Raw genomic sequence first — 18,676 nt, forward strand, 5'->3', positions numbered from 1 at the left:
GAAAGAGAAACTAAACTACCGTAATTCTTAGCCTTGATCCTCTTATATTAAGCTGTTTGTCTATACTCCATACTAAACTATTACAAAAAAGAAAAAAGGAACACTTTTGAAGGAAACAAAATTATAATATCAACTATAAAACAGGTTAATGAAATAAATGCAAAACAGTCACGTCTGGTTTGTATTCAGGTCTCCACCTTGAAACAAATGTATAACACTGAAATGGTTCCATCTTGGAATGCCTTCCTAAATATATCATAGCTAAAGTAAAACTGTGGGCTTCCCTGGTGGCTCAGAGGTTAAAGCGTCTGCCTCCAATGCGGGAGACCCGGGTTCGATCCCTGGGTCGGGAAGATCCCCTGGAGAAGGAAACGGTAACCCACTCCAGTATTCTTGCCTGGAGAATCCCATGGACGGAGAAGCCTGGTAGGCTACAGTCCACGGGGTCGCAAAGAGTCGGACACGACTGAGCGACTGAACAGAACAGATCTGAACAGAACAAAGTAAAACTGTAATTAAAAAAAAAGATAAACACACGGCATATGCGAGACTTGTGCAACTGGAAACTACGCTAGGGACTTTCTCCCTATCATAAACAGTTCCCTACACACACTTATTCTAACAACATTTTGGCCTCCAATGAGGACCCAGGGTTCACATGACTACTGAATAGCAATCAAACTCTCATCAGGAAGCCAGTCAAAATATTTAAGGTTTCACAGACTTCCATCCAAACAGCTAAAGGAGCCGCATGATATTAGGTCAGCATTTATTCTTTGCATTTATCAAAACTAAGGAGTTACTTTCCATTTCATAAATAAGGGAGCGAGTCTACATCATAACCACTGCCAATATCTTTATTAAATCTCCAAAGATCAATCTCTGGAAGAAGAAAAAGACTCTACATATTGCTTCATTTAGAAGAATATGGTTCTAATATTAAAGAGAATATTAAGATATACCACACTATTTACAGTTGACCCTTGATCAATGCAGGGGTTGGGGTCTGACCCTGCATATAACTTCTGATTTCCCCCAAACTTAGCTACTAATAGCCTACTACTGACTAGAAGCCTTACTGACAGTCAATTAACTCATATCTTGTATGTTACAGGTACAACTACATATATTTTATATATTCATGACATACCTTTTTTATATTTCTAGGCTATGCAGTTTGTGAGTTTTTTCAAATTGTCATGAATCTCAAAAAATTTTCTAACATGTTAACTGAAAAAAATCCATATAAGTGGACCCATGAAGTTCAAACCCCTGCTGTTCAAGGGTCAACTGGATAATGTGTCCTGTGTTCAGAAAGGACTCAGGCACATACAGTATTAAAGCTGACCACTAAAACCATGAAGGCCATAAGTGATGGGTTATATGATTTTATCAGAAACCCAGAATGTTAGATTTTTGGCAGGAGGATAGTATTAAATTTTTTATTAAACTGAGTCCATATTAAAAGAATTCATGTTTCACCTGTTATCCAAATTTGGAACAACCTGTAATTTTTAATATTTTAAAAATATGCCACAAAAAGTCAGATGATCTCCTCTGAAGATTATGAAAAAATTTAGATTACACAAATAAAGAAACCACAGTAAAGATTTTAAATGTTTAAATCATAAAACTAAAAATACCCCTTTATCATAAAACACTAGTAAATTATATTTATAAAATATACAAATTAGGTTAAGAAACTCTTGTCTACCTACCACACATCTTGGGGAAGATTTAAAGTGATGCTGCCTTTGATATCATCGTGGAAACACATATATCCCAAAGTAGCTAATGTGACATACAGCACTGTTACAATCCCCATGCCAATATTCAATGCTTGAGGGAAGCGTTTTGATTCTTTCATTTGATTTTCCAGTGGAAGGACCTAAGAAGAGAATGCAAGTAAATGAAAACAATATAGCACCCACCTGATAGGTGCCCAGATTAATCTTTCTATAGTATATGTAACACATAATCGTTGATGTATTTTTCTAAATATTACATATTTTTCCACACTACAGATTTTTTAAATTCCTAAAATAAAAAGATTTGAAATCAGCTCTTCGCAAAACTGTCAGGTATTTTTAAAAATAAACTTTCTACTTCGGAATAATTTTACAGAAAAGATGCAGAGATAAACAGAAGACTCCCACACACTCCTGACCAATTTCTCCTTTTAACATTTCACACAACCAAAGCACATGTGTTACAACTAAGAACCCGTATTGGGACATTATAATTAAACTCCAAACTTTGTTTGGATTTCAACAGTTTTCCCACAAATGTCCTTTTTCTGCTCCAGGGTCCCGGCCAGGACAGCACCGTGCATTTTGCCATCATGTGTCCTGAGTTCCTCGGGTCTGGGGCAGTTTGTTGGTCCTTCCTTACTGTTGATTACTTTGACAGTTTCGAGGAGCATGGTTATGTATTTGGCACACTGCCCCTCTATTAGTTGTCTGATGTCTTTCTCATGGCCAGATTGGGATTATAGGTTTCAGAAAAGTACACCATGGAAGTGCGATGCCCTTCCTAACACATGCTGTCAACATGATTCATCGCTGGTGAAGTTCATTTTGATCCCCTGGTTAAGGCAGTGTTTACCAGTAAAGTTCTGCTTATAAAGTTCTTCCCTTCCTCCTTATACTCTATTCATTGGAAGTAAATCACTACAGGCAGCCCACACTCCAGGGACTGGGGGGATTAAGCTACAAGTCCTCGAGGATAGTATCTACATAAGCTATTTGGAAATCTACCCTGTGTGCTTATTTATTTAATCACATATATGTATTCATAGGGATTCATATATATTTGTTTTATAGTTTACTACTGCTTATTTTGTTACTACTACCATTCCAGCTTCGGTCTTCATGAGTTCTATCCGGTGAGGTCCTTTGTCCTTTTGATGTGCATCTATTCTTTCGTTTTTTGAGCACTTCCCTACTTTCTGCCAGGGCTTCCCAGCGGGCACTAATGGGTACAGAACCTGCCTGCCAGTGCGGGAGATGCAAGAAGCGGGGTCAACCCCTGGGTCAGGAAGATCCCTGGAGAAGGGAATGGCAACCCACTCCAGTATCCTTGCCTGGAAAACACGGGACAGGAACCTGGCAGGCTACAGTCCATGGGGTTTCAGAGTCAGACACAACTGTGCAACCAACACACACACACACACATACTCTCTGGCACTACAATATGCTCCAGACACACCTTGAATTTACTTGCTTCCATCCTGTCATCAGCCATTTCTCCAAAAATCTTTGTTTCCTTTGCTGGAGAATCAGATTTAGAACTCAAGATCAGGGTGCTAAGTGGGCTCACTGCTCCTGGGTGCCACTGCTTTCAGCTCTCTCAGCAGACACAGTTAGTAGGCATGCGTGCACACACTGACCCAAGTACACACATGTCTGCAACTGCTTCTCTATCTATCCATGTGCATCTGTCGTCTGTCAGTTTAATGAGACGAAAGTGTGAAGTGTGAAAGTCACTCAGTCGTGTCTGACTCTTTGCAACCCCATGGACTCCTCTGTCCATGGAATACTCCAGGCCAGAATACTGGAGTGGGTAGCCTTTCCCTTCTCCAGGGGATCTTCCCAACCCAGGGATTGAAACAAGGTCTCCTGATTACAGGCAGATTCCTTACCGTCTGAGCCACCAGGGAAGCCCCAATGAGATGAATAAGTATTTACATTATTGGGGGGGGGACTTTTTTTAAAAAAAGGGCCAATTTAAAAGTTAAATTTGTAAGCAAATCTCTGGAGGTTTTGGGCATACAAATTTGACCACACAGTAAAAGACACTAAGTAATAATAAGTATTTACTGAGTGTTTACAATGTGCCAGGTATTTTTCTAAAAGCTTAGCATATAGGATCTCACACAGTCCTCACAATAACCTCATGAGACAATAACTAATATTATCTCCGCTTTTCAGGTGAGTTGGGTAGGTCCATGTGAGAACTGTGAGTGAGTAACAGAAAACGAAGAGTACACGAGTCGTATGCTCAGAGAAAACCCAGACTGAAAGGGGAAGCTAAAGTCAGGATGGTGCCAGTGCAGCCAGCAAAGGAGGAAGGGAAGGAAACGGACACTACGGAGGCTCCATCTGCGTGAAGCAGCGTCACCTGTTTCACACATAACCTCATTTATGGAGCTGATCTGGGGAAATACAAAAAGAAGACTCAACACGTCTTAATTGCTGACTGGAATGGGGAAACCAGGGACCCATTGAAAAGAAATACTCCAGTGTTTCAAGTTTGAGCAACCAAAAGTAAAACTAAAAGAAAGAGAGAAATGAGAAAGTGAAACTGATTTTATACAAAAAAGAAAAAGTATGTGTCAGACTTCAGAGTTGTTGAATCTGAGATGTCAGAGGAACAACACGTAACTGGAAATGTCCAATAGCTTTACTATAGCTTACTAGTTAAAGCAGAAATGAAAATCTACAATTATGTCTCTAATAGGGATAAATGGAGCTTCTAAGAATTAGTAAGAATTCTGTAAAGGAGAATTCAGAGAGAGCAGAAACCCAACTAAAATCGCATAAAATCGTCTCAGTTCTATTTTGTCTGTGGTTCATACAAACAGATGTTTATCAGTGGTTCTGCTCCCACACCAAACATCAGACTATGAAATATAAGCTATGGCCTTTCACTGTTCAGTTGCTAAGTCGTGTCTGACTCTCTGCGACCCCATGGACTGTAGTACACAGGGCTTCTCTGTCCTTCACTGTCTCCCTGAGTTTGCTCAAACTCACATCCATTGAGTCAGTGATGCCATCCAACCATCTCGTCCTCTGTTGCCCCCTTCTCCTCCTGCCCTCAATCTTTCCCAGTATTAGGGTCTGGGTCACTGGAGAAGGACCAGGAAGAAGAGGATGGCAAACCACTTCAGTATTGCCCTGAGAACCCCATGAACAGTATGAAAAGACAAAAAGACATGGTCTTTTGACCAAGATCAGATGTAGTAGGGGGGCTTCCCGGGTGGCACAGTGTCAAAGAATTCACCTGCCAACGCAGCACACACAAGAGACGCAGGTTTGCTCTCTGAGCCGAGAAGATCGCCTGGAGGAGGAAACGGCAACCCAGAGCAGTATTCTTGCCCAGAAAATTCCATGGACAGAGGAGCCCGGCAGCTTACAGTCCACGCGGTCACAAAGAGTTGGACATGACCAACTGACTGAGCACACAAACAGCAATATTCTATTTTGCCCAAATCTATACATTCTAGGCTTTCAATGAGTGGGAAGCACCTTTTTAAAATTTTTTGGCCACACCACATGGCATTTGGCATCTTATCTCCTCAACCAGGGACTGAATCCGCACCCCCTGAACTGGAAGTTTGGCGTCTTAACCACTAGGCCACAAGGATGTCCCTGAACTGGAAGCATCTTGAATGGAAATATTTAGGATCTCAGAATCCTCACAATGTTTGCATCTCTTGGTAGCTTCATGATAACATCATTTCACAAAACAAATGATATGTATAAATCTAAAAAGAATTTATGTTTGACCCTTCTTATGTAATAGTAAACTTTATAACAATTTCAATTCATTTCTAATCATCTAGTCTATAAGATATGACATTTGGTTTCTGTCTAAATATAACCCAGACTTGACAGAGTACAGTGAATACAGATCAGACAAAACTAACCATGAGTTAATGGTTTTTGAAGCTGGGTGATGCTTACAGAGGAGTTCATCACACTATATAGGTTTGAAAATTTTCACAACAAAATATTAAAAATCATCTATTCTAATGCTCTCATTTTACTTATTAAGAAAATTATCCAAGATAAAACATGGAACTAAACTGTAATTCAAGATTATCATACCAAAATGCAAATCATTTTCTAGGAATACAAAAATAGAAACAAACAACAACAACAACAAAAAAAAAAAACCAGAAACAGGAAAGAAAACCATGTATTTTTAAATGTAAGTAAGTCTCTGTGTTGACTTAAGATTTTAAAAAATAATAATAAAGACTAAATTCTTACCACTCCTATGCCTTCAAAAGCGAATACAGCAGTACCAAAAAACAGGGGGTATTTTTTCCAACCAGCCACTATTGGAAGGTTGTGGGGATCTGGCATATTCTGGAGAAGAAAGAAAAAATAAGATAAGTTACTTACTTGTTTGAAACAATTTAAAGCAGAAGAGTGAAATCATATACTTATGAGCCTCACGCTAGCAAATGTGGATTATAAATGTGAATAATTCTTTCAATAAAAAGTTTAAGCATCCTATGTTAAATGTAGCCAAGCTGTCAGGATTCTACTGCCAGAAGCAATTGTCTCCCGGAGCCCATATGTTCCAGCTGAGCTAAACGCTCCTGATTACTGCTTCCACCTGTAAGGCCCAGGCTGTTCTCACCGGGCATGGCTCCTGCCACAGCAGGAAACACGCAAGCACATTCAACACCTGAGCTGACAGCCATGCGATCAGTTATCAACCACTGCTGGCAGTGTCCAGTGAAACTCATCCCACTCCACTTTCACTGCTCTTTTGGTTTCTAGGACTGCCCAACTGTGGCTTTCCGCCTCATAGCCCTGCGTGGCTCCCCAGCTCCTGGTTTCGGTGTTTGACTCTCTGACCTGACGACTGCCTTCACCCTCATTATTTGTGCACAAGCCTGGACTCTGGCTTCGATGACTTGGTCTGACTCACAGAGCCTTGTTCCAACCCTCACTATCTGGAGACTTAGTCTGCACATCTTGTTCAAGATGTCTGGGTCCAAAGTGGCTAGTTCTTCCAGCTACCCCAAGTCCCCTCACCAGCCTGTGTTCTCTGCCTTACCAGACGGGAAGTGGAACTCGAGGCCGGTGAAAAGGATGAACAAAGACACTGAAGTGTGGCAGCACAGGGATAACTGGGGAAATAAGAGGGGTCTGCTGCTGCTGCTCAGTCACTTCAGTCGTGTCCGACTCTGGGATTCTCCAGGCAAGAACACTGCAGTGGGGTGCCATTTCCTCCTCCAATGTGTGAAAGTGAAAAGTGAAAGTGAAGTCGCTCAGTCGTGTCCGACCCTTAGCGACCCCACGGACTGCAGCCTACCAGGCTCCTCCATCCATGGGATTTTCCAGGCAAGAGTACTGGAGTGGCTTGCCATTGCCTTCTCCGAAGAGGGGTCTAGAAAAACCTTTATTTTCTTGGGCTCCAAAATCACTGAAGATGGTGACTGCAGCCATGAAATTAAAAGACGCCTGCTCCTTGGAAGGAACATTATGACCAACCTAGACAGTGTATTACAAAGCAGAGACATCACTTTGCCGACAAAGGTCCACCACCTGGTCAAAGCTATGGTTTTTCCAGTAGTCATGTGCGGATGTGAGAGTTGAACCATAAACAAATCTGAGCGCCACAGAATTGACGCTTTTGAACTGTGGTGTTGGAGAAGACTCTTGAGAGTCCCTTGGACTGCAAGGAGAGCCAACCAATCAATCCTAAAGGAAATCAGTCCTGAATATTCATTGGAAGGACTGATGTTGGAGCTGAAGCTCCAATACTTTGGCCACCTGATGTGAAGAACTGACTCATTGGAAAAGACTCTGAAGCAGGGAAAGATTGAAGGCAGGAGAAGGGGATGACAGAGGATGAGATGGGTGAATGGCATCACTGACTGGATGGACATGAGTTTGAGCAAGCTCCAGGAAGTGGTGATGGACAGGGAGGCCTGGCGTGCTGCAGTCCATGGGGTTGCAAAGAGTCAGACATGACTGAGCAACTGAACTGAGAAAACCTGAAGCACAAGTAGAACCGTGCGACATGATGGTGACACATGACGAGAAACACGTTAGGGTCAAAATGGAAAATTAAAATGTGTGGGCTGCTGGGTAATACCAAACTGTCCTCCAAGGCTCACAAGCTTCCCTCCACCTAAGGAACATGCGTTTCTGCTCCACTAACTCCTCGATGTCCAACCAAGGGGTCAGGAACTCTAGAGAATCTTAAGAGGTCTTCCTGCTTCTCCTCTTCCACTCACGTGCGCTATAACAACGAGTCCATGGGCTTTGGAATTCAGACAGGGCAAAACAGAGACTCAGCATAAGAGAACTCGTCTCGGAGTGCTAATGGAGAGTTTAGGACAACTACTTTGGCAGCAATGTCTAAAAAGTCTAATTGCATCAGGAAAGAACAAAACAAGGATTCCCTACCTTTTTTGAGTCATTGGCCCCAGTGAGAGATGAAAACTATACAGCTGCCCAGTGGAAAATGCACACATACATATAGAAACACTGAATCTTATCAATAATTTTAAGGGATTTGTAGATCCCCTGGATTCCCTCAACAGATTATTTTAAGGAAACTGAGTTAAATATCTCCAGACTACTGATGATGAACTCAGTTGCGGTCACTGCAGAAAGAGATTACAGCCCAGGGTAGTGGCAGTGAGCTGAAGCTGCAGTGGCAAATAAAGCTTCAGGCGTGAAAGAAAATCATAACATCACAGCTAGACTCCCATCTCCTGTGATTGGTTTAAGTCTTAAAGGAATAAACAAGACACTGATGAGTTCTTTTTTTTTTTTTTTTGATGAGTTCTTTATTTCCTGTTAGGCAGTGTACTAGGGCAGGGTCCTGAATCTCACAACTCTAGGGCAGGCATTACTATGTTCTGAGGCAACACCATACAGCTCAGAAGCATACTGACCAAGATTCAAAACCAGATCTGACTACAAAGCCTATGCTTTCATCCTCTATGCCATATACTTCTTCAGCTAAGCAGTATCCCCCAAAAGAAAACCTGATTATCTCCTAGGTGACACATATGAAGTAGGGTCTTTACTCATCATCACTTTTACCTCTAAAGTAAAAAAAAAAAAAAAAAGTTTACTTGTTAAAAAACACACGACATAGTTAAAAACATGTTATACTTACCCTTACAACATACTGATAAATTATCACAAGACTGACAGCCATGGATATGTTGGCAAGGAATGAAAGCACAAACAGATTCTTGAGCTCACGAATGAAGACCAAAAGAATTAAAAATGGAAGAAAGCAAAGCATATATATCCTTAGGTCAATACTTCTTCTCTCACATGGACTTGATGAATTGGTACTATTCAAAACAAACACTTTACTCTCCAGGAACCCTTCGTGAACCTATACAGGATTACCAGGAGAATAAGGAAGAGGGAAAACAAAAACTTCCATTAACTTATAAGCACGAAGGAGAAATATAAAGAAAACTATAATCTATATACACTCTATGATAAATTCCTTTGCAATAAATAAAATACATAGTTTCAAGACAATCTAGCAACCTAGAAATATATATATATATATATAATTTAGGGATAATTAAAATAGAATAGTCTTCTTTGCAAAATAACTTTATCATACTGTGAAAACAAAGTTCACTAGAAACTTGTGAGGACAGACTTGCTAAACCACTTTGAAGCTCTGTGACTGTGACACTCATGATGCCTGCAAAGGCTCAATCTGTTTCTGTTCTGAGATGATCAAAAGTAGAAGAATGCTTATCTAGAATGGCCATTGGGAGGTCTATTAACACAGTTTTTTCAAAGCAGAAAACAATCTCCAAGTGCCTTTTAGAAATGTACAGTAATCAAGATGCCCAGAATGTACAGAAATCAGAGCCCAATTTTAAAGGTATTCTATAAAGCAACTGTTGATGAATTAGTATCACTGTCAATAAATATTTATTAACAATCAGTTATCTTCTGCATGCTAGACAATAAATTTTTGTCAGAGCAAAAAGCTTCTATAAGATAAACCAACTTTACCTCAAAATTTATTCAGCTATTTCTATAAACCAATATTTAGCTTCCAAAAGAGATTCCATAATTTATAGTCTCCATATATTAAAAATTGTCCCTGATTCAATTAAGCAAATAGTCCAACTTACAAAAATAGAAATGAAATTATAGAGGACTTTAAAAATAATCTTAAAAACTCACAGAAGAGGCAGATTGTACTAAAATAAAAATATCAGTGAAAATCTATTTGCCCCAAACACTGTACCCTCCTTTGAACATAATGACATTATCACGTCTCTGAATATATAAATTAAGAACCAAAACTTATAGTAATAACAGAAAGTATTTTCTGAGTACTTTGTATGTGTCAGGTACTGAACTTTACTCTCCAGGAACCCTTCATGAACCTATACAGGATTACCAGTAGAATAAGCAAGAGTGGAGGAAAAAACTGCCATCAACTTATACTCATGAAGGAGAAATATAAAGGAAATTACGACTTATATGCACTGTGTCAAGTACTGAACTTGATATGCAACATCTCATTTAATCCTCAAAACAACTCTCTGAGGTGGGTGGTAATATTAATTTCCATTGTATAGTTGAGGAAACTGAGGTTTAGGGAAAGTAAAAAAGAAAAATCTACATAATATCAAGGTTCTAGGATTCAAACCCAGGTCTGAGACCTAAGAATCTAGCGTGTGACAGAAACATGTTCACCTGAGCAAAACGCTGCAAGCCCTAAAGAGGGGCCTGCCCAAGGAGCCCCTGGTCACCTCCGCAACAGCCCTCTCCCCTGAAATACAGGACTGGGAGGCCAACAAGTCAGAGTACAGAACAAAATCCTGACATGATTAATAATGCAGGGGGTTAATTTTACCCTTACCCACAATAAGTAATATTTAGTGTCACTACAAATGTACATATCATCTTAAATCGCAGGGACTACACCTACTAGTTTTAAGTTATGTCGGCAACTTGTAACTCATACTGGACTAACAGACTCAGGTTATGCCATGTACCATTTAAGAAATGCACAGCTCTCATCTGTCTTATAATTGGCCATTAAAACTTTCTATTTTATCTTCTATAACTTGAAATAGAAGCAAAATTGATTGTTTACATCACTTGGCTTTTAAGAAGATATTTTATTTGTTGACCCGATTTTCTCTGTCATCAAATTATTTACAGCCAAATACTTCTGAAGTATAGGTATTCAAAGAAGTACCTCCCATATACAAGATGAGGTAATGATAGAGTTAAGCTCTACCAAGGATTCCTGGCAAGAGAAAAGTAGCCATATAACCAATTTTAAAAAGGGCTGTTTGAGTCGTTAGGTGCTTGGGAATTTCACATCAATTCTATCACAAACCTCTCATAATAATTTAGTATTCTTTGGCAGAAAGAGGGTTATAAGAAATTCTCAAGATTGAAAAATAAAGTAAAATAAAAATATCGATACATACCCAGAGCAAGATTCAGGTAAACATTTGAGTCCTTCGGTGCCCTCTAGAGACAGAGATTGGCTATCTAATAGGACTTCCTACGCTCTCACATGTTTACCAAAATGCAAAACACTGAAATAAATATTATAAGATAAAATTACTAAATTCAGTTGCTTCCATGTAGAGCTCAAATTTACTAAATTCTACAGTTTATTAACTTTTCAATTCAGTGATTTAATGGTTAAAATTCCAAAGGCAGATGATGTTCTTCAGCAAAGCTAAAATGCAGAATTAAAGCTATAATATGCTACATTTGCATACTAAATTTAAAATGCATAATGCATTGTATAAAGGCTTTCACAAACTTTTCATCAGCTGCGGCTCACAATAAGGCTATGAGGAACATGGGGAGATTTTGCTATTGTTCCTATTTTACAAATAAGGAAATCGAGGCTTGACCAGGAATAAATGGGTCTTATTCAAAGTTAAAACTGAGAGCATGCATCTGAATTCAGATCTTCTGACTCTGAAGTCCATAGTCTTTGGTATCACATTTTTTTCCTCTGAATGTAACAGCCCTTCCCTATTCTTCATACCTACACACACTATTTTGTCTCTCTGAGCTTTTCGTGAGCATTTTAATGGAAGATCAGCAGGAAGCCACTATAACCATGATGGACCAGCATCAGTGGAAGCACCACAGTACCTCACCCCTGCAAACTGTCTACAGTGGTTTAACGGGCCCAAGAACAGCCATACAGCAGCTACAGAGCAAGAGACGCACAACTCCGTATGGGAACTAAACTCTTAATTCTTTGGTTCGATGTAATACTGAACCTTCAGTTTTAGGCAGATCAAGGTGGTCATAACCTTACAGGTTTTAACTGTAAAAGTAGTAGCAATTAGTATGGTTTAATCAACCTGTGTGTCTTTTATTGGAGACTGCTCTCAAACGTGAGGACGCTTCTGCAGAGAGGGGCAATCTCTGACGATGCTGTTTCAGTGATCATCTGTCTGCTCTGCTAAGGTGAGGCGCTTAGCACTGCTTTCAACTTTTCTCACATCTGCCTCAATATCTTTTTCCATATTGCTCTTTGGGCTGCAAAACAACTTTCATCTTTCTATCAACTGCAAGCTTCTCCTTACCTTCCAGAGAGTCACTTTTTCTACCTGGTCTTCTTATGATATGTGCAAATGAGTTAAATTCTTTCATTCAGCTTTGGAGGCAACTGATAACATTTCACAGGAGAAAGTCACCAATCCTGAGCTTACAGGTATTTATTTTATGTACCTATATAGTCTGTGTCATACACATACTCACAATTAAAGTCAGACAATGTCCTGCCCTAGGAAGAACAGTAGTGTGGCAGCTAGGAGAGGCATTTACGTTTCTGCCTAATTCACATGGCCTGGGGCACATTGCTCATGCTCTATGAGACTTTGTATCCTCATTCATAAAATAAGCATAATACTTATATTACAGTGCAGTTGCAAAAATTAAAGGATATGTATCATGGTTTATAAATATAGGATTATAAAGCATTATGAGCATTACCTATAACTTTAAGTCAAGCTTGTTGGTAGCTCTCTTAGGGGATTATAGAAAAGATACAATACTACCATGTTGCACAATCCTAGAAAGGCACCATTTCCATTATATTCTATGTAAACGACTGCTAAAATGGTATATCTTCTCTTGACATTAAATAGCCTCTTAACTGAGTCAGTAATCCTAAAACTATATGACTTGAAGAATTAAATACTTGTAAAATCAAAAGCACATCATCTATGATGAATAATGCTGATAAAATCATCAACTCTCTTATTTATAAAAGAATGACTGTGACCCTTTCCATCATTAAAAATCTAAGAGGGGGGTTTTATCAAACTATGGCCCCCAGACCAAAATCTACCATCTATTTTTGCAAATAAAATTTTATAGGAATACAGCCACATATAATGTATTGCCTACAGCTAAGTTGAGACAGAGATCACATGGCCTGCAAAACTGAAAATACTTACTATCTAGCCCTTAACAAAAAATGGTTGCCAAATCTTGGTCTAAATATAAAATGAAGTTATCTTATACTTAGAAAAGTGAGTCAAGCATATACTTGAAAGTGAAAGTCGCTCAGTCATGTCTGACTCTTTGCCACCCTATGGACTGTACCGTCGATAGAATTCTCCAGGCCAGAATACTGGAGTGGGCAGCCTTCCCCTTCTCCAGGGGATCTTCCCAACGGGACTCACCTCACACCGCGGGTCCCTCGGCTACACGGAGCCAGCGAGGAGCGCCGGCGAGTTTGCGCGACTGCCAGGGCGCGGGGGCGGGCGGGGGCGGGCCGGGACTTCCAGTCCAGCTTCCCGGTAGCACTCAAATCATTGAAGGCAGTGGCAAGCCACTCCAGTACTCTTGCCTGGAGAATCCCAGGGATGGGGGACCCTGGTGGGCTTCTGTCTATGGGGTCACACGGAGTCGGACACGACTGAAGCGACTTAGCAGCAGCAGCAGCAGCAATTTCATATATATGATGTATCTGGTAATCTAACTGCTGCTGCTGCTGCTAAGTCGCTTCACTCGTGTCCGAATCTGTGTGACCCCAGAGACGGAAGCCCACCAGGCCCCACCCCGTCCCTGGGATTCCCCAGGCAAGAATACTGGAGTGGGTTGCCATTTCCTTCTCCAATCCATGAAAGTGAAAAGGGAAAGTGAAGTCGCTCAGTCGTGTCCGACCTTTAGCGACCCCACGGACCGCAGCCTACCAGGCTCCTCCGTCCATGGGATTCTCCAGGCAAGAGTACTGGAGTGGCTTGCCATAGCCTTCTCCGGCTACCCAGAAGCTGGGCACAAAACGCGAGCGCGCAGCCGAGCGGGCGCAGCGCGCCTGCGCCTTACGTGCGCGCGCATGCGCCCCGCCCCCGCCCGCCCCCGCGCCCTGGCACTCAGGAAAGCTCGCCGGCGCCTCTTGCTGGCTCCGTGTAGCCGAGGGACCCGCGGCCGCTCCCGGCCGGCGCCGCAGCCTCCCGGGAGCCCTGCCCCGAGGTGTGAGGTGAGTCCCGGGTCGTGGAGGCCCCTTCCCGTTCGGCGCAGCGGGAAAAGGAGTCGGGAGCGGGGACTGAGGAGTTGCCGCCCGCGGCTGCCCGCTCCTCGGTCTGACCCTGTGCCGAGGAGGCACCGGCAGCCGCGGTCCCTCCTCCTCGGGGAGCGTTCTTCTCGGCACCGCCGAAACCAAAGGCTTGGGCGGCGCGCTGTGGAGGGGTGTCTCGGGGCTTTCTCGGGGCGGGCGGCGGGCCGGCGCGGCGCGGGGGCGCCCGAGTTTGGGGCTGGGCGCCGCGGCGGGCCTATGCCCGCGGACTGGATTGACCCTCTGGGTCTCCGCGCCCGCGCCCCCCCACCCCGCGCCGCGCCCACTCCGCCCGCCCTGGGGCTCGACCGGCGCCGCGGGGGCGTGTGGCGCTCCCGGGCCGCTGGGGGCTGTGGGGGGAGGACGCGGCCGAGGGCTGGGCGCGGGGGCGCGGGGGCGTCGGTTCATCCCGGGGCCCGGGCGGCGTCGCAGCATCTGGACTGCCTCCTGTTTCTAGTCCTGAAAGTTGTCCCCTCTCCTCCCTCCCGTCAGTTTTGCAAAGTCTGCCTATTCCTCCTGGAGGCTTCCCCCTCTGCCCCCTTGGGGGCTCCGTGTGTTTGCCCTTGGGGTACGGCTGGAGGTTCAAACATGTTCTCTGAAATAAGGTGCTGTTAAACGTGTCAAGCGGAGAAGGCAATGGCAAGCCACTCCAGTTCTCTTGCCTAGAAAATCCCATGGACGGAGGAGCCTGGTAGGCTGCAGTTCGTGGGGTCGCTAAGGGTCAGACACGACTGAGCGACTTTACTTTCACTTTTCACTTTCACACATTGGAGAAGGAAATGGCACCCCACTCCAGTGTTCTTGCCTGGAGAATCCCAGGGACGGGGGAGCCTGGTGGGTTTCCGTCTCTGGGGTCACACAGAGTCGGACACGACTGACATGACTTAGCAGCAGCAGCAAACATGTCAAGGCAATTTAGCATCTTCCTAGAGGCCTTTATCGGAGAAGGCAATGGCACCCCACTCCAGTACTCTTGCCTGGAAATTCCCATGGACGGAAGAGCCTGGTAGGCTGCAGTCCATGGGGTCGCGAAGAGTCAGACACAACTGAGGGCCTTCATTTTCACTTTTCACTTTCATGCATTGGAGAAGGAAATGGCAGCCCACTCCAGTGTTATTGCCTGGAGAATCCCAGGGACGGGGGAGCCTGGTGGGCTTCTGTCTATGGGGTCGCACAGAGTCGGACACGACTGAAGCGACATAGCAGCAGCAGCAGCAGCAGAGGCCTTTATCAGAGTTAGGTGCCTTCCTCAATAAGGGAAAAAGGGGTGTTTTTTCTTTCTTTCTTAAAAGAGCAAAAGCATATGCCACTAATTTAGGCAGAGGAGTCAACTTGAAGTTGCAACATGTCTAGGAAGGAGGACAAAAGGTCTGGTTTTTGGCCCAGAATAAATGAAATTTGGAATTTTAGTTCCCTTCTGACTGTAGGCAGACAGAGCAGCAGAGCATCTCAGGAGCTGTAGAAATAAATGATTGCTCTATAAGGTTGGTCAAACAAGATCTTATTTTATAGAAGTAGTTTGGAGAGACCTGTAATGTGTATTTACGGGACTTGGGTTACTTGGCAAAGCCAATATCGCAGGAGCAAGGAAACAGAGACTTGACAAGGGGGATGTTACCTCCCTCTTGAGCCTTCATTTAGCCTTTAGTGGTGTGCTGACAGTCAAAGGGATAGAGAAATCCATAGTTCTGTTCTTAAGACCCATTTACTCCTCAAGATAATGCTTTCCATCCGTACTTTTCTTTTTTCCCCATCCGTACTTTTAAGCAAATCAGTGCCATCTTTTCCCTCCAGAAGAAGAAGGAAAAGAACAAAAAAGTGTTTGTTTGAAGTACCAAACCCCAACATAGAGGTAATAAGATAGGAAAGTGATGTAAAAGCTTAAGTGGGCTGGCTTGCAGGGATAGAGCTGAAAATAAAAAATAATTGAGATGCAATTCTTCTTACAGTGTTGCTTTTTCTTTAGTGAAATAACAGGTTCTTCCTCTCCCCCCCTCCCCCCAAATGCTTTGAAACTGTCAGGAAAGTAAGGTAATAGTAAAGTAAGTAAAGTAATAAATAAAGTAAGTAAAGTAAAGTAAGTAAGTAAAGTAATAGTAAAGCCTACCAGCCTACCTTCTCTTTCCTCCTCCTCCGGTATTTATTTTTTTCTCATCCACTAATATTCCCTGCCTCTACGTCTCTCCCGAATCCACCAGTGCCCTATTAATAGAAGAAGAAAGGACTGTAGGTTCTTTCATCCCTTTTTCATCTTAGGTGCTGTATTCCTCTGAGCTTTGTTTTGTGCTTTGAACATTGAGGTGGATTTCTGTAGAGACATCCCCAGCCATGATTGAGATATTTGAAGTAGAGAGCCTTGCGGGGAAGATAAACAGTAAAGAGCACATTCTTTCTTTGTGTAGCCCAGTGCTGTGAGAGCGTCATCATTGGGCAGAGAGAGGGGCTTTTAAATTCCCTGTAAGTCCTCTGTTGCCCACTTCCCAGGCAAAGAATCTCTCTCTCCAACTTAAGTTTCGTATGTGTTAGTAAAACGATGAGATTTCATAATGAAAACTTACTCTGAGCATGCTAGTTTGTTGATGTTAGACTGCTGTTGACTTTATTTTCTTCAGGAGACTTGTGATAGGAAGCAGTTCTTAACTGTATCTTTCCCTTCTTTCACAGGGAAGAGCAGTGTTGGCCTCGAGTGTTTTTTAACCCCTAAAATCTCTAGAATTAGAGACGTTTAAAGCTGCAGATGGCCACAAAAAGTGCAGTAGTCGAATGAAAAGCAAGACTTTGAAATATGTATGAGAGGAATTGTTTAGTGTAGATTTGTGAGAAGAAGGGTCACAGCGTCTTGAGGAAAGAAGTGAAGGTTTTTAATAGGGGCATTTCCAGAAGGTTAGGAATGAATGTTTGAAGAGTAACAACTCCCCTTTGACTAGAAAGCAGTTTTAACTGACTGTTGCATCAGAAATGATGAATCTGTCTTTGAGTTACAGTCTTTGAGTTATGCTGAGAACTAGCAACTGTTTTGGTGGATCCAAGGCATGCACTGTGAATGAAGTTTGAGAAAAAACAACTAGGCTAGTAGGCCTAAAAAAATCTTGGTCCCCAAAGTTTATCTCATTAAACTAATTTTATAGTCAAAACATGCAACCATGCTAAAGGGGGGAAAACAATCAGGAGCTTGATATTAGAGCATTTTTTGAACACATTTTAATGAAAAAGGGAAACCAGGCTGGAATTTCAACCTGTTGTTTTTTTTTTTTAAAGTCCAGATTCTGGCCATCTTTCACCTTTCCAGTTTTGCTTTTAGTTTTAAAAGATTTTCTGCTTTCTCTAGTCTTATATAATTTGTAAGATGGACTGGCTTTTGATGACTACTGTTCATTTTAATTTTGAGCTTTAATGTATTTGATTTTCCTGTATTTCTTTAAGCCCCATTGCTCAGCACACTGGAAATTAGATTATCTTTTGTAATCAGTAGACAACTAGACGGACTTTAAAAATTAGATAAAGTGGCAAAGTGATACCTTGAGATTACTGAGAATCTAGGCCCTAAGATTTAAATATGGAGCTATATAAACTTCAGCAACCAGAAAGCAGTATCCTGAGAATGAATTTATATAAAAAAAAATTAGATATGGAAAACAAAAGGCCAAAACCCACATGAGTTTTAGGAAAAGAAATCTAGCACTTTGAGCAGCGATATGCTCTCCGTGTGTACTTTCCTGTCTGACAAGATGATGATTTCCTTGAGAGAAGAAGCTTCAGAGGTAGTGATTGCTAATCCTTATAACGCAGTCTTGGAAAACTCTGAAAGAAGACAAAAGAATATCCTCCTGTTCCCATTGTAGCCGGTGTGTTTGAGGCAACCTTTAATTTCTGAATTGGAAAGGCAAAATGTTAGGTACGTTTATAGTGTGTCGAGATAAGTAAATCTAAGCTGAGAAAGATGAAAGGAATCACTTTCTGTACAGAAGTGTGGATTGGAATAGACTTGCTAACATCTTTGGTTGCAGGGCCTCGCTGACAAGTCCCCAGGGCCCACTTTTGTCATGGTCTCTTCTGGGATTCAGCCTGCTTTCTTTCCTCTTCACAGTTGCCCTCTCCTACTTTTCCCAGCTGAGTTCTTTGGGTCTGGCTTTGTAGCCAGCCTCTGAAGACAATCTTCCAAGATTGCATCCCCTTTATTGCTGTTCTTCAGGACAAGTACTCACCTTATTTTAGGGGCTTTTACTTTTTATCTTCACAAGAGAACTGGCAAATTGGGGAATGTCAGATTGCTGATGTTACACATTGATAAAAATTAAAGTGTAGGGTTAAGTGTATCTAGTCCTTTTTGTTTTCTGATGAAATAATCATCAGGTCATTTAATCTGAAGTTAGTTTTCCCACATATCTTA

General features: G+C 42.2%; 2 protein-coding genes across 4 annotated transcripts in view; one reads left to right on the plus strand and one right to left on the minus strand.

Annotated features, from left to right (window-relative positions):
- The window catches only part of LOC148773917 (neutral amino acid uniporter 4-like), a 33,743-nt gene extending 19,049 nt beyond the window's left edge, over positions 1-14,694 (minus strand). The window contains exons 1-4 of the mRNA XM_088832275.1: positions 13,996-14,694; positions 8,872-9,099; positions 5,994-6,092; positions 1,719-1,888 (exon numbers count right to left, since the gene is read on the minus strand). Coding sequence (XP_088688401.1) covers positions 1,719-1,888; positions 5,994-6,092; positions 8,872-9,099; positions 13,996-14,694 — 1,196 coding nt within the window. The remainder of the gene's footprint in view (positions 1-1,718; positions 1,889-5,993; positions 6,093-8,871; positions 9,100-13,995) is intronic.
- Positions 14,066-18,676, plus strand: part of LOC129547515 (ferroxidase HEPHL1-like) — a 183,985-nt gene continuing 179,374 nt past the window's right edge. For all 3 annotated transcript variants that reach the window (XM_088832388.1, XM_088832390.1, XM_088832391.1), the window contains exon 1: positions 14,066-14,211. The gene's annotated coding sequence lies outside the window, so the exon portion shown is untranslated. The remainder of the gene's footprint in view (positions 14,212-18,676) is intronic.

This window comes from Moschus berezovskii, chromosome 25 (assembly GCF_049115385.1).
Source record: "Moschus berezovskii isolate FMDL1 chromosome 25, NW_MosBer_1.0, whole genome shotgun sequence".
Taxonomy (NCBI): domain Eukaryota; kingdom Metazoa; phylum Chordata; class Mammalia; order Artiodactyla; family Moschidae; genus Moschus; species Moschus berezovskii.